Raw genomic sequence first — 26,706 nt, forward strand, 5'->3', positions numbered from 1 at the left:
GTACTGTTTTTATACAGATGATTCCCAAATCTTCCTCACCAGTCTTGACCTCTCTCCTCTTCAGTCTCTTCATATCCTCCTGCCTTCTACATCCACTCCCTCAGAGAACTCATTCGCTCTCACAGCTTCAAGTACTGTTTTTATACAGATGATTCCCAAATCTTCCTCACCAGTCCTGACCTCTCTCCTTCTCTTCCGTCTCTTCATATCCTCCTGCCTTCTACGTGGATGTCTTGCTGACACCTCACACTTAACATATCCAAAACAGAACTCCTTATCTTCCCATTCAAACCATGTCCTCCCCATGACTTTCCTGTCACTGAAGACAGCACCACCATTCCTCCCTGTCCCACAGGCTTGTAACCTTGGCATTATCCTTAACTCACGTTTCTCATTAAACCCACACATAGTGTCATGAAATCCTATCAGTTCTACCTTCAAAGCATGTTATCCACCCTTTCCTCCCCATCCAAACTGCTATCTTGCAAATGCAAGCACTGTTCATTTCCTGCCTTGACTACTGCATAAGCCTCCTCACTGACCCCCCTGCATCCTCTCTCTCTCCCTTCGCCAGTCCATATTTTGTTACCTGGATCATTTTTCTAAAAAAACCTTTCACTCCATATTGTCCTACTGCTCTAAAACCTCCGATGGTTGCCCAACCACCTCTCAATCAAACAGAAACTCCCTGCCGTTGCCTTTAAGGCACTCAGTCAGCTCTCTTCCTTCTACCTAACGTCCCTGACTTACCACTACAACCCAGCCTGCACATTCCACTCTTCTAACACCACCTTTCTCTCAGGACCTCGATCTTATCTAGCCCGTCACTAACCCCTTGTCCACATTCTCCTTTGGGCCCGGAACTCCCTCCGCTTCATTTTTGACAACCCACCACTCTCCTCACCTTCAAAATCCTCCTAAAACCCCATCTCCTCCAAGAGGCCTTCCCAGACTAACTCCTTGATTTCCCCAGTCCACTCTCCACTCTGCATTGACTGTGAATTTGGCTGCGTGTCACTTAAGCACTCTGATAATCACCTCAGCCCCACAATTCGTATGTAAATAGTCTTACATTCCACTATTTCCCCTATTCCTAATCTATTGTATATTAATTTTTTACATTTTATATTAATCTGTTGTATTGTACACTCCCAAGTGCTTAGTACTACACTCACTCCCTTGGTGACCTCATTCGCTCCCATGGCTTCAACTATCATCTCTACGCTGATGACACCCAGATCTACATCTCTGCCCCTGCTCTCTCCCCCTCCCTCCAGGCTCGCATCTCCTCCTGCCTTCAATACATCTCCATCTGGATGTCTGCCCGCCACCTAAAACTCAACATGTCCAAGACTGAACTCCTTGTCTTCCCTCCCAAACCTTGCCCTCTCCCTGACTTTCCCATCACTGTTGACGGCACTACCACCCTTCCCGTCTCACAAGCCAGGAACCCTGGTGTCATCCTCGACTCCGCTCTCTCATTCACCCCTCACATCCAAGCCGTCACCAAAACCTGCCGGTCTCAGCTCTGCAACATTGCCAAGATCCGCCCTTTCCTCTCCATCCAAACCGCTACCCTGCTTGTTCAAGCTCTCATCCTATCCTGTCTGGACTACTGCATCAGCCTTCTCTCTGATCTCCCATCCTTGTGTCTCTCCCCACTTCAATCCATACTTCATGCTGCTGCCCAGATTGTCTTTGTCCAGAAACGCTCTGAGCATGTTACTCCCCTCCTCAAAAATCTCCAGTGGCTACCAATCAATCTGCACAACAGGCAGAAACTCCTCACCCTGGGCTTCAAGGCTGTCCATCACCTCGCCCCCTCGTATCTCACCTCCCTTCTCTCCTTCTACTGCCCAGCCCGCACCCTCCGCTCCTCCGCCGCTAATCTCCTCACCGTGCCTCGTTCTCGCCTGTCCTGCAGTCGACCCCCGGCCCACGTCCTCCCCCGGGCCTGGAATGCCCTCCCTCTGCCCATCCGCCAAGCTAGCTCTCTTCCTCCCTTCAAGGCCCTACTGAGAGCTCACCTCCTCCAGGAGGCCTTCCCAGACTGAACCCCCTCCTTCCTCTCCCCCTCTCTCCCTCTCCATCCCCCCCCATCTTACCCATCTTACCTCCTTCCCTTCCCCACAGCACCTGTATATAGGTATATATGTTTGTACATATTTATTACTCTATTTATTTATTTGTTTTACTTGTACATATCTATTTTATTTATTTTATTTTGTTAATATGTTTGGTTTTGTTCTCTGTCGCCCCCTTCTAGACTGTGAGCCCACTGGTGGGTAGGGACCGTCTCTATATGTTGCCAACTTGTACTTCCCAAGTGCTTAGTACTGTGCTCTGCACACAGTAAGCACTCAATAAATATGATTGATTGATTGATTGATTAGTACAGTGCTCTGCACACATTAAGTGATTAATAATTATGATTGGTGATTTTAATGTCTTTCTCCCCCTGTTCATTCATGCATTCATTCATTCAATCGTATTTATTGAGCACTTACTATGTGCAGAGCACTGTACTAAGCGCTTGGAAAGTACAAGTTGGCAACATATACAGACAGTCCCTACCCAACAACAGGCTCACAGTCTAGACTGTGACTGTACTCTTCTCATGGATGGGGATCGCATCTGCCAACTCTGTTGTATTGTACTTTCCCAAGTGCAGTGCTCTACCCACAGTAAGCACTTAATAAATACCATTGATTGATTGACTTCTTGAAAGCCTCTAGAAAGAAGAGGTAATATATGACTGTACCACTCTGCCCTGAAACGTCTTAAGGACCATGGTCAGTATCTAGGGCCCCCCCTAGACTATAAGCTTGCTATGAACAAGGAACATGACTGCTCATTCTGTTGTATGCTCCTAAACGCTTAGTACAGTGCTTTGCACATAACGCTTAATAAATGCCATTGATTGATTGCGTGCCCCTTCTGGAGCAGCTCAGGATTCACTCCGGGTCCATCCTGGGAGCACTTGTTTGTGCCTTCCCAAAACACCCTTTAAAAAGGAGAGAATGAGACATTTTCATTCATTCATTCATTCATTCATTCATTCAATTCAGTTGTATTTCTTGAGCGCTTACTGTGTGCAGAGCCCGAAAAGTACAATTCAGCAGCAAATAGAGACAGTTCCTACTCAACAACGGGCTAGCAGTCTTGAAGTGGGGAGACAGACAACAAAACAAGTAGACAGGCATCAGTAGCATCAATATAAATAAATAGAATTATAGATACATACACATCATTAATAAAAGAAATAGAATAATAAATATGTACATATATACACAAGCGCTGTGGGGTGGGGAAGGGGGGTAGAGCAGAGGGAGGGAGTAGGGGTGATGGGGAGGGGAGGAAGCGCATAGAAAAAGGGGGGCTCAGTCTGGGAAGGCCTCCTGGAGGAGGTGAGCTTTCAGTAGTGGAGGCAACATAACCCTGTCAAGGTGAGGTTCCAATCAGTACCTCATAAAACCCAGTCTCTGCACACTAATTTTCACAGAAACAAAGTAGCTCTTTAGGAACACGAGAACCAAGAGTGTCCGCCTGACTAGCTACAGCAGAGGGATCCCGAACTTGAATCACCTTCTTTATGGTTTGCAAGATTGGGAAGCACAATGACAGAGGATTGGTGGGAGAGTCAGAGGGAGTGCATGAGGGAGTGGCCATAGATTTCTTGACCCTCCAGGATGGTATTCCGCCAGTGCCGTAAAATGGCACCTGGCCTCTGTTTCCCTTCCTCTGAAGGGTAGCAGGTGCCTGATGCAGGATGGATTTCTCCTGTGGAGGTAGGGTCCAGGATTGGACTAGAAGAGAAAGAAGTGTATTTCAATCAATCACTTTTATTTATTGAGTGTTTACTAGGTGCAGAGCAATCAATCAATCAATCAATCAATCAATCGTATTTATTGAGCGCTTACTATGTGCAGAGCACTGTACTAAGCGCTTGGGAAGTACAAATTGGCATCACATAGAGACAGTCCCTACCCAACAGTGGGCTCACAGTCTAAAAGGGGGAGACAGAGAACAGAACCAAACATACCAACAAAATAAAATAAGTAGGATAGAAATGTACAAGTAAAATAAATAAATAAATAAATAAATAGAGTAATAAATATGTACAACCATATATACATATATACAGGTGCTGTGGGGAAGGGAAGGAGGTAAGACGGGGGGATGGAGAGGGGGACGAGGGGAGAGGAAAGAAGGGGCTCAGTCTGGGAAGGCCTCCTGGAGGAGGTGAGCTCTCAGCAGGGCCTTGAAGGGAGTAAGAGAGCTAGCTTGGCGGATGGGCAGAGGGAGGGCATTCCAGGCCCGGGGGATGACGTGGGCCGGGGGTCGACGGCGGGACAGGCGAGAGCGAGGTACAGTGAGGAGATTAGTGGTGGAGGAGCGGAGGGTGCGGGCTGGGCAGTAGAAGGAGAGAAGGGAGGTGAGGTAGGAGGGGGCGAGGTGATGGAGAGCCTTGAAGCCCAGGGTGAGGAGTTTCTGCTTGATGCGCAGATTGATCGGTAGCCATTGGAGGTTTTTGAGGAGGGGAGTAATATGTCCAGAGCGTTTCTGGACAAAGATAATCCGGGCAGCAGCATGAAGTATGGATTGAAGTGGAGAGAGACACGAGGATGGGAGATCAGAGAGAAGGCTAGTGCAGTAGTCCAGACGGGATAGGATGAGAGCTTGAATGAGCAGGGTAGCAGTTTGGATGGAGAGGAAAGGGCGGATCTTGGCAATGTTGCGGAGCTGAGACCGGCAGGTTTTGGTGACGGCTTGGATGTGAGGGGTGAATGAGAGAGCGGAGTCGAGGATGACACCGAGGTTGCGGGCTTGTGAGACGGGAAGGATGGTAGTGCCGTCAACAGAGATGGGAAAGTTAGGGAGAGGACAAGGTTTGGGAGGGAAGACAAGGAGCTCAGTCTTCGACATGTTGAGCTTTAGGTGGCGGGCGGACATCCAGATGGAGATGTCCTGAAGGCAGGAGGAGATGCGAGCCTGGAGGGAGGGGGAGAGAGCAGGGGCAGAGATGTAGATCTGGGTGTCATCAGCGTAGAGATGATAGTTGAAGCCGTGGGAGCGAATGAGGTCACCAAGGGAGTGAGTGTAGATTGAGAACAGAAGGGGACCAAGCACTGAACCTTGGGGAACCCCCACCGTAAGAGGATGGGAGGGGGAGGAGGAGCCTGCAAAAGAGACTGAGAAAGAACGACCGGAGAGATAAGAGGAGAACCAGGAGAGGACGGAGTCAGTGAAGCCAAGGTCAGATAACGTGTTGAGGAGAAGGGGGTGGTCCACAGTGTCAAAGGCAGCTGAGAGGTCGAGGAGGATTAGGACAGAGTATGAGCCGTTGGATTTGGCAAGCAGGAGGTCATTGCACTTGGGAAGTACAAGTTGGCAACATATAGAGGCGGTCCCTACCCAACAGTGGGCTCACAGTCTAGAAGATTGGATGGAAAGGAAGTTGCAGATGAGGTGACATATTCAAACAACTCTGGCCGGCTTAGCCTGCCAGATCACATAATCCGTGCTGCCCGGAGGCTCCGAGGCGGCCGGGGACTCTCTCCAGCGGGTAAAATAAGGCTGAGAAGCTCAGTGCGAAGAAGAGACCTTAAGCCCCACACAGAATGGGGCTCGGTGTTTGTGGTTCGCATTTCAGTCCCCAAGCGATGACTTCCTCTGCATGTTTGCATTTGCGAGGTGGCCGAAAGCTTAGTAAGTCTGAGAAACACAACTTCTACTGGACTTAATGAGGCCCTGATTTCTCATTTGCGGACTGTAAATCTTTGAAAGGTAACGGATTTACTGGGGCGGATCTACCCGGGGGAATCTTAGACAAAGTCACCGTGCACAAGCACAAAGCCCAGTATCTGCTACATTTGGGAGCAGCTTGGAGCTTAGGCCCAGGGGTGCTATCATTATGCTGCCAGTGGACAGCCCCCTTTCACGTCCGTTTGAGACACAGATGGAAGCCGGGTAGCTGGGGGCCGCTGAGGCAACTGTCATCAATTGTCTTTATAGAACAAGCACAATCCTAGCCAAAGCCAGCTTCAGGCATTTCGCTTCCCATTCCGAAAGATATCATTCCATCATGCTACGTGGGCATGCAGCATTCTGGGTGACATCGTAGAGCTCCTCCAAACAGAGAGTGTTTTTCCGGGAACCAGCTGTTTTAGTGTTTTTATTGTTTCATTTTTCCTCTGTGTTTGTTACTTACCCTCTGCCCCTCCCTTATTTTTAGATTGTGAGCCCATAGGGGGCCAGAGACCATGTCCAATTTTAAACATATGTATTTTTTTCTCCTAGTACAGGGTTTGCTCTAAGTAAGCACGTAATCAATATCTTTACTATTACTACTACTACTAGGCTGTGAGCCCACTGTTGGGTATCTTTATATGTTGCCAACTTGTACTTCCCAAGCGCTTAGTACAGTGCTCTGCACACAGTAAGCGCTCAATAAATACGATTAATCAATCAATCAGTCGTATTTATTGAGCGCTTACTGTGTGCAGAGCACTGTACTAAGCGCTTGGGAAGTACAAGTTGGCAACATATAGAGATAGTCCCTACCCAACAGTGGGCTCACAGTCTAGAAGGGGGAGACAGAGAACAAAACCAAACATATTAACAAAATAAAATAAATAGAATAGATATGTACAAGTAAAATAGAGTAATAAATATGTACAAACATATATACATATATACAGATGCTGTGGGGAAGGGAAGGAGGTAAGATGGGGGGGTTGGAGAGGGGGATGAGGGGGAGAGGAAGGAAGGGGCTCAGTCTGGGAAGGCCTCCTGGAGGAGGTGAGCTCTCAGTAGGGCCTTGAAGGGAGGAGGAGAGCTAGCTTGGCGGATGGGCAGAGGGAGGGCATTCCAGGCCCGGGGGAGGATGTGGGCTGGGGGTCGATGGCGGGACAGGCGAGAACGATGAGGCACGGTGAGGAGATTAGCGGCGGAGGAGCGGAGGGTGCTGGCTGGGCTGGAGAAGGAGAGAAGGGAGGTGAGGGAGGAGGGGGCGAGGTGATGGACAGCCTTGAAGCCCAGGGTGAGGAGTTTTTGCCTGATGCGCAGATTGATTGGTAGCCACTGGAGACTTTTGAGGAGGGGAGTAACATGCCCAGAGCGTTTCTGGACAAAGACAATCTGGGCAGCAGCATGAAGTATGGATTGAAATGGGGAGAGACACGAGGATGGGAAATCAGAGAGAAGGCTGATGCAGGAGTCCAGATGGGATAGGATGAATGAATGAATGAATGAGTGAATAAATGAATGAATGAATAATAATAATTATGACATTTGTTAAGCGCTTACTATGTGCAAAGCACTGTTCTAAGCACTGGGAAGGATACAAGGTGATCAGGTAGTCGCACGTGGGGCTCACAGTCTTAATCCCCATTTTACAGATGAGGTAACTGAGGCACAGAGAAGTTAAGTGACTTGCCCAAGGTCACGCAGCTGACAGTTGGCAGAGCCGGGATTTGATCCCATGACCGCTGGCTCCCAAGCCCATGCTCTTTCCATTGAGCTACGCTGCTTCCTACCACCACTACTGTTACTACTGTAGTAACAGAGAAGCAGCATGACTTAGTGGAAAGAGCATGAGCTTGGGAGTCAGAGGTTGTGGGTTCTAATCCTGGCTCCATCATTTGTCAGGTGTGTGTCTTTGGGCAAGTCACTTAACTTCTCTGTGCCTCAGTTACCTCATCTGTAAAGGGGGGATTAAGACTGTGAGCCCCACTTGGGACAGTCTGATTACCTTGTATCTACCCCAGTGCTTAGAACAGGGCTTGGCATATAGCGCTTAACAAATACCATCTTTTATGAGAAGCAGTGTGGCTTAGTGGAAAGGACACAGGTTTGGGACTCAGAGGTCGTGGGTTCTAATCCTGCCCCTGCCACTTGTCAGCTATGTGACTTTGGGCAAATCACTTAACTTCTCTGTGCCTCAGTTACCTCATCTGTAAAATGGGGATGAAGACTGTGAGCCCCACGTGGGACAACCTGATTACCTTGTATCTACCCCAGCTCTTAGAGCAGTGCTAGGCACATAGTAAGCACTTAACAAATACCATCATCATTATTAGCAATCTGACCTGCCCACCTGACTCCATAGCCATTTTCTTCCCAGGTCCTTGTTAATAGAGAACCATTTCAACCAGTGGTTACTTACCCGTTTCTCATCTAATGGCTATGCACTTCTGCCACTCAGCTGATGATGTTCATTTATTCATGTGTTCAGTTGTATTTATTGAGCACATATGGTGTGCAAAGCACTGCACTGAGCACTTGGGAGAGTGCACTATAACAATAAACAGACACATTCCCAGCCCACATTGAGCTGTGCCAAGGAACCACTGAAAGCCAGGTATGAGAGCAACTTTGTGATTTAGGGCCAGTTTGAGAAGGGAGATGAAAATAAAGGAACTTCTGCTCCTCAGATCTGCTCCCTCCATGCCTCCCTCCTGCCAGTCTAGACCCACTCCAGCCTCTGATGCTCTTGATCCGGCTCTGTGAAGTTGTGAGGCTCAGAGATACTTCAGTTCTCTTGCCGCTTCCTGGGCCTCTTTCTTGGGCTTTTCAGGTGAGTAAAGCCCACTTTTAAAGACTAGCTAATTCTAGCATATCAGTGAGGCATAAAGGTAAGATAATGGCTACACCTACTCAGGTCAAGTGACTATTTGGTGAAATGATTGTTTGGTTTTTGCTTGGAAAATTTGGGTTTGATCCTCTAGACATTGAGCTTGTTTTGGGCATGTGTGTGTGTTGTTATATTGTACTCTCCCAAGCACTTAGTACAGTGCTTTGCACACAGTAAGCGATCAAATTTATTGATTTATATGATTGAAGGATTGAATGAAAAGCAAACCAGGTGTGTAAAATCAGCTCGACTCCTCCAGAGAGCTAGGGTGCTTGGGGGAGCCTCAGAAGTGGAAACACCAAGAGTTTTAATGAATAGTAGTGCTGTGATAACTGCTCTTTCGCTGTTCGTGCCTTCCCCGGCCAGGTTAGGGTGGGGAAGACATGCCTCTAGACTGTAAGCTCATAGTGGGCAGGGAATATATCTGTTTTATTGTTTTATTATACTCTCCCATTATATTATATTGTATTATATATATTATATTCAGAACAAAGTTACCGTGCTTAGCTCATTGTGGGTAGGGAACGTGTCTACCAAGTCTGTTGTATTGTACTCTGGTAAGCGCTTAGTACAGTGCTCTGCACACAGTAAGCACTCAATAAATATGATTGACTGATTGACCTGCCTGCTCCCCTTGTTTAAGATGGTCACTTCCCAGGGCACTGTAATTGTATTTTGGATCATTTTTCATTCTCATTAGTGAGTTTTATGTGCTGGGCAATCCCAAGAACCAAAGCTTCTGTTCTTGGGTTCCTTATTTTTCATCTCTTTTCTTCCTGTAGAGTGAGCTGGACTTGGAGAAGGGCTTGGAGATGAGGAAATGGGTCCTGTCTGGAATCCTGGCCAGTGAGGAGACCTACTTGAGCCATCTAGAGGCCCTGCTGCTGGTAAGAATTGGAGCAGGTAGTTGCGGCTTGGGGATTGGGCACATGAGTTGAACAGGAGATGAAGGAAGAAGTTCCAGATTGTACATTTGGGGAATTAGAGCGCTGGAATTTAGTCACTAAATTAATCCCAGTTAAGTTACTGCATTCCAGTTTCCAGAAAGAAGTTGATGTTCCTAAGGAAGTAAGTTCACTGTGGGCAGGGAATATGTCTGCTTATTGTTATATTGAACACTCCCAAATGCTTAGTTCAGTGCTTTGCTCACACTAAGCGCTCAATAAATATGAATGAGTGAATGAGTTATGTCACCTATGTGACGTAGTCCACTCCCTTCTAAATCACCCTGATTTGCTCCCTCTATTCACTTCTCTCTCAACCCCATAGCACCTTTGCGCATATCCGTAATTTACTTATTCATTCAATTGTATTTATTGAGCACGTACTGTGTGCAGAGCACTGTACTAAGCTTTTGGGAAGTACAAGTCGGCAACGTATAGAGACGGTCCCTACCCAATAACGGGCTATATTAATGTGAGCTGGTTGTGGGCAGGGAATGTGTCTACCAATTCTGTTGTATCGTACTCTACCAAGTGCTTAGTACAGTGCTTTGTGCATAGTAAGCGCTCAATAAATACAATTGATTGATTAACCTTTGGGAAGGAGGGAATTGCCACCTTGACATTAGGTGAATCAAGTCCTTAGCGTATCTTTTGGGAAAAAAATCAGAACAAAATAAACCTGCTTAGCTTATTGTGGGCAGGGAACACAGTAGACTCGAAACTCCTTGAGGGCAGGGATCATGCCTATTAACTCTATTGTGCACTCACAGTGCTAAACACATAGTAAGGGCTCAATAAATACCATTCATTCATTCAATCATATGTATTGAGGGCTTACTGTGTGCAGAGCACTCTACTAAGCGCTTGGGAAATATAAGTTGGCAACATATAGAGACAGTCCCTACCCAACAGCGGGCTCACAGTCTAGAAGGGGGAGACAGACAACACAATAAAACATCTTAACAAAATAAAATAAATAGAATAAATATGTACAAGTAAAATAAATAGAGTAATAAATTTGTACAAACATATATACATATATACAGGTGCTGTGGGGAGGGGAAGGAGGTAAGGCTGGGGGAGGGGGAGGGGGAGGAGGGGGAGAGGAAGGAGGGGGCTCAGTCTGGGAAGGCCTCCTGGAGGAGGTGAGCTCTCAGTAAGGCTTTGAAGGGAACCGTTGATTGATTGACTTATTGGGAAAGGGAGGTCCCTGGTCAAGATTGACAGAGAGATAAGATGTAACTCCCTGCCTGCCAGCATGTCGTGCTTACCAACTCTGTTGTACTCTGGCAAGCACTTAGTACAGTGCTCTGCACACCGTAAGAACTCAATAAATGTTATCGACTGATTGATATGGCTGAAAGGTAACCAACTTTCCGACTCACCTAGCCCATGAAGCCTTTGAAAGCTGCTGCCACCACCTCTCAGCCTGTGCTAACGAACCAACAGATTGAGACCATTTTCTTCAAAGTGCCTGAGCTGTACGAGATTCACAAGGAGTTCTATGACAGGCTCTTCCCCCGGGTGCAGCAGTGGAGTCACCAGCAGCGGGTGGGAGACCTCTTCCAGAAATTGGTGAGTAAGATGTGCCGCCTCTAGCCCGGGTGAGGCGACAAGGGCGGGGAGCTGGAAGCCTGTTCTATTTGCGGTCATTCCTTTGGAGCGGAGGTTAGCTTGGAGTTTAATAACTGAGTGGCCCAGGGTCTTGCTTCCCTGTGTGTCTTTTTGCCTAGTGGGCTACGTGCTATTCCGGGAGGCAGAGAAGTAGACAGAGCGTGGGCCTGGGAGTTGGAAGGTCCTCGGTTCTAATCCCGCTCCCCCATTTCAGTCGTATTTATTGAGCGCTTACTGTGTGTAGAGCACTGCACTAAGCGCTTGGGAAGTACAAGTTGGCAACATATAGAGACGATCCCTACCCAACAACGGGCACCATTTGTCTGCTGTGTGGCCTTGGATAACTCACTTTACTTCTCTGGGCCTCAGTTACCTCATATGTAAAATGGAGATGAAGACTGTGGGCCCTATGCGGGACACGGACTGTGTCCAACCTGATTTACTTGTATCCATCCCAACGCTTAGGACAGTGCCTTGCACATAGTCAACGCTTAACAAATACCATAATTATTATTGTTTTTATAACTGGGCCACCGGACCGCCTCAGAATTCAGCAGTGTTTGTGGCAGACGTGTGTCATGATATACCAGAGGCTTAAGGTGGGGGGTCATGGGCAGACATGGGGGGCTTGGGTTTGGACAAACGTAAGAGGGTAACTGTTTTTAAATTCTTCTTCTTCCTCTCCTCTGCGGCATTCTGCTCTGCCCATCTCCTTCTAGTCCCTCTTCCCAGAATCAATTTCCCTTTGCTGTGTGTAACGGGGGGCCAAAAACTAACCTCAGCCCCACTGTGTATCTGAGCTGCCTGATTTTTCTAGTGTACATTTGTGGCCTAGTCCAGCAGCTTCTCCACATGAGGTCTAAGAGCTCTCTGGGATCTTTTGTGCTTTAGGTGGGTCCTCGGAAGACTGGGAGATCCTGCTGTGGGAAGAGGGAAGAGCAGAGGGTTGGAGGAGCTGGGGAAAGGAGAATGCTCTGAAGACAATATTCTGGGGGGGAATGGACCAGTTATTGCCAGGAGAGAGGGATTCTGGAAATGGAGCCCTACCCAGGCAAGAAACTCACAGATTGCTCTCCAGGAGTTTGTAACCTTATCTCAACGGGGGCCCGATGGGCCTTGGTCTCATTTTTTTAATGCTATTTATTAAGTGGCTTACACTATGACAACGTATGTTTTAAGTGCTGAGGTAGCTACAAAATAATCAGGTTAAATACAGTCCAGGTCCCACATGGGGCTCATGGTCTTAATCCCCATTTTACAGAGGAGGTAATTGAGGCATGGAGAAGTTAAGTGACTTACCCAAGGTCATACACCAGACAAGTGGAAGAGCCAGGATTATAACCTACATCCTTCAGACTCCTAGGCCTGTTCTCTGTCCACTAGACCACACTGCTTTTTGGGTGAGAGAGAGCTGTCCCTGTGGGCTGCTTGGATTAGGAATAATAGTAATAATAATTCTGGTACTTGTTAAGCACTGCCTATGTGCCAAGCACTGTTCTAGTAAGCCCCGCGACCCCCACACTCGCTAAAATCGTTGAACCCCACTCATGTGAGCCCAGTGTGGGACATTGACTACCTCCAACCTGATTACTTTGTATATACTCCAGCTCATGGAACAGAACCTGACACATAGTAAGTGCTTAACAAATGCCATTAACCCCCCACCACCCAAAACCTCCAGTTGGGAACATAAATAAAAGTGTGGAGGATCTGTGGCATTTTTTTTCAGTTGCCAAAGGATTTTGCCAGCCGAGAAATCGTGGCAGTGTGGCAGCTCTATTGCTAGACGAAATGGCCCATTATCCAGAGTGGTCCTGACTGAAAGTTAGTGCCTTGAGGTGGTAGGAAAGGCCATGCAAAACTGAGCTTCCAACTCTGTCCTCTCCCTCTGAGAGTCAAGTTTCTCTCTGGTTTGCAGTCTGCGGGCCAAGTCATCTTTTTTGCCAGGTATAGCTTTCTTGTTGGCATGTGGCCTCCAGTCAACTGGCAGAAGCTGCAGCCTTGCTCATCTGCAGAGCTGCTCTATCTTTCTTGTGACTGAGATGGGCATCAGGAAAGCACGAGGCTTTTGTTTCTGCTGAAAAGAATCTCTTATTATCTTTTGGATCTGAACAGCTGGTCCTGCTCCCTTTAACAAGGGAGATGAAGATGCCATCTTTTAGAGTGTGATTCCCTACCTTCATCCAAAGATACATTCATTCAATCGTATTTATTGAGCGCTTGCTGTGTAAGCGCTTGGGAAATACAAGTTGGCAACATATAGAGACGGTCCCTACCCAACAGTGGGCTCACAGTCTAGATGTAGAGCCCCGATTCCCTTTTCTTTATATGTTTGAGTTCCTGACAACTCAGCCATATTAGAATGGACTCTTTGAGTCTGCAAAACTGAACAATTGCCATTTTGGAACTGTGTACTTCCCAACCCAGAAGGCAACTTCCCAAAGGTACCATATGCATCACCCAATTTCTGATGGGAGAAGTGGTTTGTGTTTTTTCTTTTCCATTTGAAGAACCCTAGGGCTTAGCTTTCACAACATCATTGGGTAAGTGGTATTGGGCAGAGTGCTCTGAAATTGCCCCTGTTAGTGTAATTCATGCCCAATTGCAGTGGAGAAACTGGGGAGCGAAGATGTGGAAATGCAGATTGGATCAAGTCCTGTAGGGGATTCTCAGTTATGGCTCTTTTCATAGAGCTCAGATGATGATAAAGTATTCATAATCTTGATGCCAAGTCCTTAGGGTGCTGGTGACCTTTCTTTGTCTTTATTTTCTCTAGAAGTGTGGGTCTGTGTAGATGCGGTTGAAGGCAGAATAAACTCAGCAGTCGAGAGGAAAAAATTAAGCTCACTAGGGGCCCATTTACTATTCCCCTTGGAATTTTAGAAACACACCCTACCTTATTCTAGCCTATCTCTGTTCAATTCCTTTTCATCCTGCTTTTTCCCCATAACTTTTGAAAATTTTCTCAGGTGATAATCCCTTCTATCATTACTCTCATCTTCTATGCCCACGAAATGTAAGAAAGCTTTCCTGAGTATCCTTATCTTTGGCACTTATTCCTATCATTCTGTTATATTTTGAAGAGATTTAAAATCCTCAAGGCTGTCTCCTGCTCTGTCTTTTTTTGGGGGGGTATTTACCCAATGATTTGTACTTATTAAATATTAAATAATAATCTGAGGAAAGTGGACTGGTGTGACTGCTCCTTATACTCAGCATCTGCCCTCTTTGGCTCATGGAAGTGGTTGTGTCACATTCTCAGCTAGAGAGAGAAATTTTCAGAACAGCTTAACAGTTTACCTCAAGGTTTATAATTCATCCAGCCCTACCCAGATGAGAATTAGGGCCTGTTTGGGCTTATGCAGTGAAAGAGACAAAAATTAATGTATCAAGTGGAATCTTATTCTGCTCATCCAATTCGCGTTTTGCAGCAAATAGCCGTGGCTACCTATCCACTTATTTTCAATGTTCAAATATTAATCAGTGCTGATGAAGTGGCAAGGTAGGAGGACTAGGCAGTTGCAATGAGGTTTTATCCTCTTAAGAGCTATGAGTCACTGCTGAATAGTTAGATTCAGGATAGAAAGGAACCGTTAGGCGTTTTGGGGGCAGGGAGGATTAGGCTCAATTATCAACAATATGGAGAGAGTTTAGGTTTATATTGCTTTGTTTTGTTGTTTTTACACCCTGATTCTCTCCACTGCTGCGAAAAACTGCCTATTCCTTAGAAAGAATGAAGACAAACAGCAGCTGTCCTGCACCGTTATCCTTTCTGTTTTCCTTTTTGCAGGCCAGCCAGCTGGGAGTCTACCGGGCCTTTGTGGATAACTATGAGGTTGCCATGGAGACAGCAGAGAAATGCTGCCAGGCCAATGTTCAGTTCGCTGAAATCTCAGAGGTAATGTCACAACGAGATTCAGGCCCCAATTGGTTCCGACTGACTAGGATATTCCTCGTGTCGCCAAGGATTTTTTGTTTTGTTTTGGTTTTGGTTTTTTCTGACTGCAAGAACTGCCAGCCTTAAGTAGGATCCATTTCTAATTTCTCCACCTCATATTCCCCCATTTCCCATAGCAGCAGTTTTGCATGAAGAACTTGAAGACTAACAACTCCCTAAAGCACTTAAGTTCTTATTCTGTTGTTTCTAATACTTCCTCGTATTTGTCATTTCCTTTAGTGTGTATGTCTCCCCTGCTAGACTGTAAACTCCTTGAAGGCAAGGATTATGTATATTGTATTGTTTATGAGCAGGGAATGTGTCTGCTAATTCTGTTGTACTTTCCCAAGTAAGTACAGTGCTCTGCATATAGTAAGCACCAATAATTACAACTGATTGATCACAGTCCCCAAACCCTCTACCTAAGCATGGGGAAAGCAGTGTTCTAATTCCAGCTCTGCCACTTGCCTGTTATGTGATCTTGGGCAAGTCACCTACCTTCTCTGTGCCTCAGTTTCCTCCACTGTAAAATGGGGATTCAATACCTGTTAGCCCTGTTATATAGACTGTGAGCCCCCAGTGAGATGGGGACTGTGTCCAACCTGATTTAATTTGTATCTACCCCAGTCCTTAGAACAGTAGTTGACATGTAGTAAGTGCTTAGCAAATACCACTATTATTATAGTGCTTTGCACATAGTAGGTGCCCAATAATTATGGTATTTGATCATTGCTTACTATCGTGCTAAGCACTGAACTAAGCTTTGGGTTTGAAAAGATGTAGGTGGATCAGGAAGTTCCAGTCCCATATGGGACACTAAGAGGGTGGGAGAAAAGGCACTTTATGCCCATTATACAGATGTTAATAAATTCTTCAGAGTGATGTGATATTACCCCCAAATCAAAGTTCAGTCATTAACTGGGCTATATGCAGTTAAACAATTTCAGAAGTGTAACTGGCCTTTTCAGGGCCATTTTGTTATAGATTGTATTATGTTCTGCTGCACTTTCTGTTTATTTAGGTGATAAGTGGAAAATATGGGAGAACGAGGAAATGCTCACGTTACCTGAGTTCTGGGTAGGAGACAGGTTTAAGAGGAAAGAAAGTTCAGTCCACTGCTCAGTTACATCTGCACCTAAACCATCCAAGACAGATGGGTTTTGACCCTATTGTATGTGTTCTCCAAGTATGGAAATTTGTTAATATTAATAATAATAATAATAATTTTGGTACTTCTTAAGTGTTTACTGTGTGCCAAGCACTGTTCTAAGCCCTGGGATAGATACAAGTTAATCAGATTGGACACAGTCCCTGTCCTACATGAGGCTCACAGTTTAATTAGGAGGGAGTAGGGTTAATCCCCATTTTACATCCTAGAAAACTGAAGAACAGAGAAGGTCACACAGCAGACATGTGGCATAGTCAGGATTAGAAGCCCCATCCTCTGACTCGCAGGCTAGTGCTCTTTCAACTAGGGAATGCTGCTTCTCTTCTAACCTTCCCTTGTAGTCTGTATTATTATTAGTGGGAGTACTATTAAAATTGTTTAACAACTCTTTTGTGCATTGTTATATTTTAAGTGCTTGGGACTATACAAAAATATAAAAGTTAAAAGCAGTCCCTACCTATAAGGGTCATACAGTCTAGGGGTGAAAGACAAACTCTTAAAATTCTAACTCTTAAACATCAGTACTGTCTCTAAGCTGTCACTCACCTGTCCCAGTCCAGAAACAGCAAAGATTCCAAAGTTATAAATATTTTTAAAAAGCCACGCTCTGTGCTTCTCCCACCTGCTAGTCTGGTGGAGGGAGGCAAGGGCTTGGGCATCACAATTGCAGTGGTCGTTCTTGGGTAGGGAGGTCTGAGGCCACTAGCCTTCAAATGGCCAAGGCCCACTCTGTGATTCTACATTGTTGCCCAAAGATTTCCTAGCTAGGAGAACAGGTAGGGAGGCATGGCTTCTTGCTTTGGAGCGTTTCTCACATGCTTTTTCTTCCACCCGTGACAGTTAGGCCTTTAATTATGTTACAGTTGTTTCCTTAAATTAAGGGTGTGTTGTCCTACTGGAATGAAGTGAAGAAAAATTACTGGCCTTTCGTTTGTCGTGGATAAATTGCATGGAGAGGGAGGTTGCAGTTGGAAGCCTTTAAAAAAATGACATTTCTAAAGTCCTTACTATCTGCCAGGCACTGTACTAAGTGGTAGGGTAGATACAAGATGAATAATCAGGTTGGACACAGCCTCTTTCCCACATAGGACTCACAGTCTTAATCTCCAGTGTACAGATGAGGTAACTGAGGCACAGAGAAGTGAAGTGATTTGCCCAAGGTCACAGAGTAGACATGTGCGGAGTGAGGATTAGTACCTGGGTCATCTGACTCCTAGAGACTCTTTCCACTAGGCCACACTGCTTCTTAAAATGTTTTCCTGTTTCCCAGGTTGTGTGCTATGGCAAGCCACCAATCTCCAGAATTTTGTGTCTTTGGACACAAATCAAGCCAACCAATACAATTTGGGCTCCTGGAGCCAAAATTTCTCACAAGATAGCACCAAGGAGGTTTTGGCTGCTATGATCTGGAAGCACCATGAATGCTCAGCTTGGACTTCTACTCATTCTTTTCCAGGCCACCTATGTTCTAAGCGCCTCACTTAATTATATCAGAGTTGCATGGTTGTACATAACCACCTGTAACTTAATGTCTGACTCCACTTCTAGTCTGGAAAGTCCTTGAGGGCAGGGATAACATTTACTGATAACCTCCCTGCTTTGGAATCCCTGGAAACAAGTCCTTCATTTTTTTTACCAGGTTGGATCTAATTTTGTCTGGAGGATCTTTGTTTTTTGCACCCTGGGGGCCTTTCTCAGTCAGTCAGTCACATTTATTGAGCACTTACAGAGCAATGTACTAGGCAGTTGGGAGAGTACAATATAACAGACTCATTCTCTGCCCACAGTGATCTGACAGGCTACAGTCTCTCTTTCCTTTGGTTAGCTCCCAGTAGACTTAATAATAATAATAGAAATAATAATAATAATAATAGATTCAACATGTCTCATGCCCTCTAAGACTGACCATTCTTGAGATTAGACCTATTTTCAATCAATCAATCGTATTTATTGAGCGCTTACTGTGTGCAGAGCACTGTACTAAGCGCTTGGGAAGTAGAAGTTGGCAACGTATAGAGATAGTCCCTACCCAACAGTGGGCTCACAGTCTAAAAGGGACTATGTTTCATTTGTGGGGACTTGTTAGATGAAGAACTTAACTGCTCTGGATGAATATTTATATGTTTTTTTTTTCTTTTCAGAACCTACGGGCCAGAAGCACTAAGGATTCCAAAGATCAGACCACAAAAAATTCTTTGGAAAGTGAGTTCTCTACCAAGATGACTGTTTTTGAGGCCTTTCAGTGTAGAGGGTTGGAGGACTATAGGGAGGAAGAGATGGGGGAATTAGAGGGTGAGCTGTTGCTGCCGTGAATGGAAAAGCTGGGTGGGCAAGTCCCAGGACTAAATTCTTCTTCCCAGACAGTACACTCTCCGACAATGCACAAATAAATAGAGATGGGCAATAACGAATCAAACTGTCACACGGCAAGCTGAAATGTAGTTGAAGCAGTAAGGATAGAACATTAAAAACACACTGAAAAAGCCTCAAACAATGCGGCAGACTGGTGGAAGACAGCAGCAATAGCTGACAGGTCGACCTACCGGGTGGCAAGTTGGAGAGGGAGATGTCTCAAGCAGAGGCCGTAGAAAGATCCGGATATCCAGAAATACATTTGAACCAATTACAAGTGCTGCCAGGTTGTGTATGGCTATAAAAGAAGGTCTATAAATACAGTTATGCACACCCTTCAAGATCAAGTAGATGTTCAGTGAATCTCGTGAAGAAGGCTCCTGCCCAAATGAACAGTGTAGATGTAGAAGTCAGCATCTTTGACACCAGGGGCTTAGGACGAATGATGGAAACTCTTCGAATGTGAATGCAGCAGCAGCAGAAAGGCAGTTTGGGCCAGCTATGACAATACAAAACTTGCTATTTAATGGCCAGCTGTCAGGGGCGAAAAGAGGAGTGGGCTGTCGCACTCCACCATTTTGCCTCCTGGATCTAGAGTGGCATATTAATCAACAGAACTATGGAAGAAACTAAGCAGCAGTGGGCACAAATATACCCCGGAGCAGAGGGTGTGTGTGGAGTATCATATGAAAGCAGGTGGCTCAAGAAGAACTAGAGTATCGCGCTGGTGACATACACAGTTCAGGCACATTATGCCAGATGGATGAGGAGCTGGCCCAATGTCAGGAGAGCAGGATGGTTGGAGTCTATAAATGGCCACTCACAAAGCCAAAGCCAAGCTGGGTGGATCTGGTGACAAAACTCCAAGGCTGGGGAGGGAAACAAAGTCTGTGCAGTCAAAACAAAATGGTAAAATGTTGGTTTGCGTTCATGGAAATTTGGACAAGGACAAATCGGACAAGTGTAACAAGTGCTATAAAAGCCTTTATCCATTGCTCATAAGATTATACGTAATTTAGCTCATTTATTCTTTTAGTAGCCAGGTATTAAGTGGTTTGCTCAAGGTACTGCAGGTAGTCACTGGCAAAGGCCAAATTAGAGTCTAGGCCTTCTGAAATTTGCTCTAGTAATAATAATAATATTGATGGTATTTGTTAAGCGCTTACTATGGGGCCAAGCACTGTTCTAAGCACTGGAGTAGATACGAAGTAATCAGGTTGTCCCACAGTGGGGCTCACAGCCACTATCTTCATTTTACACATGAGGTAACTGAGGCACAGAGAAGTGACGTGACTTGCCCAAGGCCACACAGCAGACAAGTGGCGGAGCCGGGATTAGAACCCATGACCTTCTGACTCCTGGGCCTGTGCTCTATCCACTACACCATGCTGCTTCTCTAATGAGTCTGCAGATGCAGTAATGGCTGCGATACTGAAGTGAGGGTTGTGGGTTCCATTTCCAAGCAGCCCAACCTCTGTGACTTCTCTCAAAAAATAGTGGTGACAGACTCAACCTCAGTGCAGGTTAAGGGATGCTTCGTGAATTAGTATCCTGAAAACCTGATGAGTTACAGGGACTGTGTCCAACCCAATTTGCTGGTATTCCCCCCTCCTCCAGCGCTTAGTACAGTGTCAGGCACATAGTAAGCACTTAATGCACTTATTTATTTAAAGCATTTGTTAAAACCCTGGGAGAAAAATGTTTGAAGAAGTGGTGGTCTTTAGAGGCACATTAGAAGGCAGTGTCCAAATCATTTGCTCTTGAGCTGATCAGCCTCCAGAGCCCCATAAATAAATATTGGGCCCCTTGGGGTGGGAGTCCCCTACCTTGAAGGGGGAACCTCTCACCATGTAAAGAAAGGTGGTGCCAGCCTAAGGGTGCAGAAGGTGCCCCTCATGATCCAAACTTCCCAAGCGCTTAGTACAGTGCTTTGCACACAGTAAGCGCTCAATACATACGATTGAATGAATGAATAGGGGAAACATTAAGGTGCAAGACATTCTTAGAACAGGAGACTCACTCCTTAGATTAAAAGCTCTTTATAGGCAGGGAACGTGTCCGCTAATTCTGTTGAATTGCACTCTCCCAAGTACTTAGTACAGTGCTTTGCACATATAAACGCTCAGTAAATAGCATTGACAGATTAGTAGAATTCTGAGGTGTACATGTTTTAGGGTTTGCTGGGAGGGTCTGTGCTTCTTGATCTAATGATGGTAGTAGTGGTATGTGTGAGTGTGTGGGCATGTGGGTGCCTAATTGACACACTGTAGGACAATTTCTTATTTGCTTTTTGCTCAGGCCTGAGGGGATGGGTATTGGGGTGCAGTGATCCAGTGGGTGTGTCTTCAGAATCACTTCCCTGCCACTTTTCTCCTCAGCACTGCTGTACAAGCCAGTGGACCGAGTGACCCGCAGCACGCTTGTCCTTCACGTAAGTCGGCGGTCTTTTCTAGAATTTTCCTAAAGATCCCGGGCTTGGGAGCCAGAGGTCATGGTTTCTAATCCCGGCTCTGCCACTTGTCAGCTGTGTGACTTTGGGCAAGTCACTTAACTTCTCTGGGCCTCAGTTACCTTATCTGTCAAATGGGGATTAAAACTGTGAGCCTCACATGGGACAACCTGATCACTTTGTATCCCCCCAGCGCTTAGAACAGTGCTTCGCACATAGTAAGCGCTTAACAAATGCCATCATTATTATTATTATTGTTATTATTACACTGGTGTTCAAAACCGGAGGGCCACAAGCTCATCTGTGTAACAGCTAGGTGTAAATTTTGTAATCTAAGCTCAGGCAATTTTCAAGCTGGGGTTTTATTGTACCCCTGGAAATTGGGGCTCCTTGATTAGCCTGGTCTCTTTTCTGTTTCCTCTCATTGTTTCAGATTCCTATTCTAAAATGGTTAATCAGATACTGAGTGGTGAGCCCCCTTTCTCCTCTCCTCCTCCCCATCCCCCCCCCAACTCCTTCCCCTCCCCACAGCACCTATATATATATTTCTGCAGCTTTATTACTCTGTTTATTTTGCTTGTACATATTTACTATTTATTTTGTTAATGATGTGCATATAGCTTTAATTCTATTTGTTAATGATGGTTTTTGTTAAGCGCTTACTATGTGCAAAGCACTGTTCTAGGTGCTGGGGAGATACAGGGTGATAAGGTTGTCCCATGTGGGGCTCACAGTCTTAATCCCCATTTTGCAGATGAGGGAGCTGAGGCACAGCGAAGTTGGGTGGCTTGCCCAGGGTCACACAGCTGACAATTGGCGGACCTGGGATTTGAACCCACGACCTCTGACTCCAGAGCCTATGCTCTTTCCACTGAGCCACGCTGCTTCTCTAATGATTTTGACACCTGTCTACGTGTTTTGTTTGGTTGTCTGACTCCCACTTCTAGACTGTGAGCCTGTTGTTGGGTAGGGACCGTCTCTATATTTTGCTGACTTGTACTTCCCAAGCGCTTAGTACAGTGCTCTACACACAGTAAGCGCTCAATAAATACGATTGAATGAATGAGCGGGGGAAGAGGGGTTGCTAACAGAGAACCACAGGGGAGGAAAATTTATCTAGTGACCCAGGAGCTGCTTTAGAGAGGGGAAACCAATAAATTCGCTTGTCTTAACTCCACGTTTTCATTCCCAAATACCCTCAATCTGTGTACTAAAAGGATTTAGACTCTGAGCCAGGAAACCTATTGTCCTTAGACCCAACTGAGTGAGAATCTGGAAAAATAAGAGATTTCAGACTCTGTAAACAAGCACAGAAATGGGAAGGATCTGTATCTGTATCCCCTGACTGTAAACCTTGCCTAGATATTCTAGAATTAAAAAGTTTGGAGCTCCTTAGGACATTCTGCTTAAGAGCATGTATTTAAAAAAACCACCTCCAAACCCTTCTGGGAAAGATGGGATTCTGTGGTGGTGGAAATTGCTACTTTAGCAGCTATCTCGGGAAATAATGTTAAAACTAATACCAGTAGAATGAGGAGTGGAGACAAATACCATTTACTCCTACTAAGTCTGTCTTCTCTTGTTTGGGAGCAGGATTTGTTGAAGCACACGCCCTCCAGCCACCCTGATCACCCCCTGCTTCAGGACGCACTCCGCATCTCTCAGAACTTCTTGTCCAGCATCAACGAAGAGATCACTCCCCGCAGGCAGTCCATGACGGTGAAGAAGGGAGAGGTGAGGTCTTGACCCTCAGTGACTGGGGCGTTTTCCTTTGCCACCAGTCGTTGCCTTTTCTGTAATCAAGGGGAATACTGGATGCAAGAGTTTTGCTTGCCTTATAGGCCAAGCATAAGAGAAGCAAACTGGCCCAGCTAAAAGACCACGGGTGTTGGAGTCAGAGGACCTGGGCTCTGATCTCAGCTGTGCCGCATGTTTGCTATGTGATCTTGGGCAAATCACTTAACTACTCTGTGCTTCGGTTACCTGTAAAGCAGAAATTCAGTACCTGTTCTCCCTCCTACTTTGATTGTGAGTCCCATGTGGGAAAGGGACTGCATCAAACCTGAATACTTGCATCTACCCCAGTGCTTATAATAGTGCTTGAAAAATGGTGAGCACTTAACAAATGCAACAGTTATCATTATCATTATTATTATTCAGTTGTATTTATATATTTATGTACCTCCTCCAGGAGGCCTTCGCAGACTGAGCCCCCTCCTTCCTCTCCCCCTCCTCCCCCTCTCTATCCCCTCCACCTTACCTCCTTCCCCTCCCCACAGCACCTGCATATATGTATATATGTTTGTACATATTTATTACTCTATTTATTTTACTTGTACATATTTATTCTATTTATTTTATTTTGTTAATATGTTTTGTTTGGTTCTCTGTCCCCCCCTTCTAGACTGTGAGCCCACTGTTGGGTAGGGACCGTCTCTATATGTTGCCAACTTGTACTTCCCAAGTGCTTAGTACAGTGCTCTGCACACAGTAAGCGCTCAATAAATACGATTGAATGAATGAATGAATGAATATTTAGAGCTCACTTTGTGCAAAGCATTGTACTAAGTGCTTGGGAGAGTACAATGTAACAATAAACAGACACATTCCTGCCCACAGTGAGCCCACAGTCTAGAGTGGGAGATACTATCATCATCATGATGATTATTATTAGCAGCATCATTACCTAGTGGTTAGAGCACGGGCCTCGTAGTCAGAAGGACCTGGGTTCTAATCCTGGCTCTGCCACTTTCTGCTCTGCAAATCACTTAACAGATCTGTGCCTCAGTTATTGCATCTGTAAAATGGGGGTTAAGACTGTGAACCCCATTTGGGATATGGACCAAATTCCATCTGATTACTTTGTATCTACCCCAGCACTTAGCACAGTGCCTGGCACATAGTAAGCACTTAACAGATGCTTTTTTTAGTAGTATTATATTCAATGAGACTAGAATTCCATTTTAAGAAAAGACGCAGGACTCCTTTTACATGGTAGCTTGGGCTTCCGACTGAACACTGAGGCTCTGTGCAGGATAAGGGGTTTCTCACCTTTGGTGGACTTCTGCTGTGGAAGTTCTGCTTTAGAAATTACTGTAAACAAACCTCACAACTTCCAGAGAGGAGATTTCTGTACGAGTCATTTCTTCTCACTGCTCTTTCTACGAAAGCAGGAAGTCCGAAGCCAGAGACAGAAGCGTTGCGACGACATATAGGCTTTGGTTGGGGCCATGTGCTTTAATGTCTGGTTGACTCTTCTGGCAAGAATGCCGGATGGGGCTTATAATGCAATCCCATCATGGACTCGGGGTCTTCGTTTGAGGAGGCAGGAGCAAAGCACAGTGAGCGATGAAGGCCACGAAGCAATCCAGGTTCCTGCTGGGCTCAGCCCCTTCCAGATGCCCTTTCCTTAGAAAGTGCATCTGTTTTAGGAAACATGGACTCACAGAGAGCTTCCCCCTTCCCAGCCAGGATCAGAGACAAAGGTGGAGAAGTAGTGTTGTGTAACGGATAGAACAAGGACTTAGTAGTCAGAAGGATCTGGGTTCTAATCCAGGCTCCTCCACTTGTCTGCTGTGAGATCTTGGGGAAGTTACTAAACTTCTCTGTGCCTCAGTTTCCTCATTTATAAAATGGGAATTAAGACTGGGAGTCCTATGTAGGACATGGATTGTGTCCTACCTGATTATCTTCTATCTACCCCAGCACTTAGTACAGTGCCTGACATATAGTGAGTGCTTAACAAATACCATTAAAAAAAACTAGTGAGTTGCAGTTGGGAGCTACATTTGTTTGTATAGGTTGGGAGTGATGAACATGAGAATAGATTAAACTCTGGCCTGTATGGATATGGAGCCAGGCAATACCTAATGAATGGCTTGTTTCTGTCAATCTCCCCTTTTAAATTGTAAGCCCCCTGAGGGCAGACACTGTGTCTCTGCTTCTGGTAGACTCGACCAACCGCTCAGTAGAGTGCTGGCATAGGGGCTCAATAAATACTATTAGTGGATCAGGGGTTGTGAGCAGGGAACTTTTCTACCAACTCAGTTTTATTGTACTCTCCCAAGTGCTTAGTACAGTGCTCTGCACACATTAAGCGCTCAATAAATGCGATCGATTGAAGAGGCTCCCCATCCTACCAGGATAGGATCAACTCCAGGGAGCTCAGGCCTCCTCAGAGAAGAGCAAGGAAGGGTGCGCTCGTTGGTTCATTAGTGAGGGATAAACCATGGCTTCTGGGGTCACAACCCCGAAGTGACAGAAGATGCATTAGCCGGGGCTGCTGCAGGTGGGGGTGTGAACTGGCTGTCACTCAGCTTCGTGAGCCACTTTTCATCATTTCTTAATACGCGGCATTGTTCCGCACCCACAGCGTGCCAATAGCGTTCTAGAAAGGCACCTCCCCTGCCCTGTAACATCATCGCACGATAGATGACTCCCACAGCTAAAGCTGATGGGCCGCCTCCTACCTCTGAATTGAGAGGCGAGCTTCTGTGCTAGCCTTTCCCCCTTGTGCCTGCTTCATGGAGGGGGTGTAAGCATTTCTGAAAAGGGTAAGTAGGTTCATCAGAACTTCTGGCAGAGAGAGATGAGGGTCTACTGCATTTTAGCTGTCTCCCTCACTCTCATCCCCTCAAGGCATAAGCCACAGCTGGCTTCTTACTGTGGATCTGCTCCCCTTGAAAAGGGGAAACTCTCCTCCCTTTTCTCCCCACTTGGTTAAAATGACAAAGATTGTAACTTGACTGTAGTGATGCTTGGAATTTGTCCAGCGCTTTGATATTTCCAAATATGTGTTCACATCGCATATCTCATTTTTATGCAGTAGTAAAAGATGGCTATCATCCCCATTTTCCAGATGAGGAAACTGAGGTAGTGTGGTAAATGACTCGTCCAAGGTCATCCATCAGGCCAGAGCTGGGCCAAGGACTCTGCTAGACTGAGCTCCCTATCCAGGTACAGTCTTTGACCCAGGCCCAAGTGACAGGGATAGTTGACTGGTTGTTCTGAAGTTGAGTTAGCTTCTAAAAGCTAATTTATGATTTGTAGGATTTCTGGTCCAGACCAGACTTTCTAAAGAGCCCCTCCTTCAAGCCTGTAAGGGGCATTTCAGGTTGAGGATTCACTCAACGAAACCTTGGATTTTACTTAGCGTTGGGTGTCGTGCTTCCTGAGAATAGGACAACATGCTTTTGGATCTCCTAATTGTCTGCTCTCTATGAATGATGCTGCTTGTGTTACTTTAACGAATAATCCCTGTGATTCTATGGTTCTTGTTTATTATTTATCTCCCTTCTGCTGGTCATTTGAGGGGGCTGGGAAAACATACCGAAATTTAACACCATTTTCCCTAACAGTTTTCCAGCCAGGCCAAGCAAGGAATGAGACTAGAAATTGGTCTCTCCTTGCTGGGTTGGGGATAGTTTTTTCAACAGCGGGTACAGAGAAACCAAGTGTGAAATGCGCCCCTCTAATTTAATCATCCCGAGAACAAGTGAGCAGATTGAGGATTTAAAGGTGAAAGGAAACAAGGGTGAAAGCGATCACAAACGAGAGAATGTAGGGTTCTGTGGAAAGGAAGGAGGAAAACTATGATAATCAAGAAAA

General features: G+C 45.7%; 1 protein-coding gene across 1 annotated transcript in view; it reads left to right on the top strand.

The window, feature by feature from the left end:
* The window catches only part of BCR (BCR activator of RhoGEF and GTPase), a 231,435-nt gene that overhangs the window by 131,059 nt on the left and 73,670 nt on the right, over positions 1 to 26,706 (top strand). The window contains exons 3-8 of the mRNA XM_038762448.1: positions 9,418 to 9,522; positions 10,969 to 11,154; positions 14,984 to 15,091; positions 18,440 to 18,500; positions 21,029 to 21,081; positions 22,693 to 22,833. Coding sequence (XP_038618376.1) covers positions 9,418 to 9,522; positions 10,969 to 11,154; positions 14,984 to 15,091; positions 18,440 to 18,500; positions 21,029 to 21,081; positions 22,693 to 22,833 — 654 coding nt within the window. The remainder of the gene's footprint in view (positions 1 to 9,417; positions 9,523 to 10,968; positions 11,155 to 14,983; positions 15,092 to 18,439; positions 18,501 to 21,028; positions 21,082 to 22,692; positions 22,834 to 26,706) is intronic.

The sequence above is a fragment of the Tachyglossus aculeatus genome, chromosome 21 (assembly GCF_015852505.1).
Source record: "Tachyglossus aculeatus isolate mTacAcu1 chromosome 21, mTacAcu1.pri, whole genome shotgun sequence".
Classification (NCBI taxonomy): Eukaryota; Metazoa; Chordata; class Mammalia; order Monotremata; family Tachyglossidae; genus Tachyglossus; species Tachyglossus aculeatus.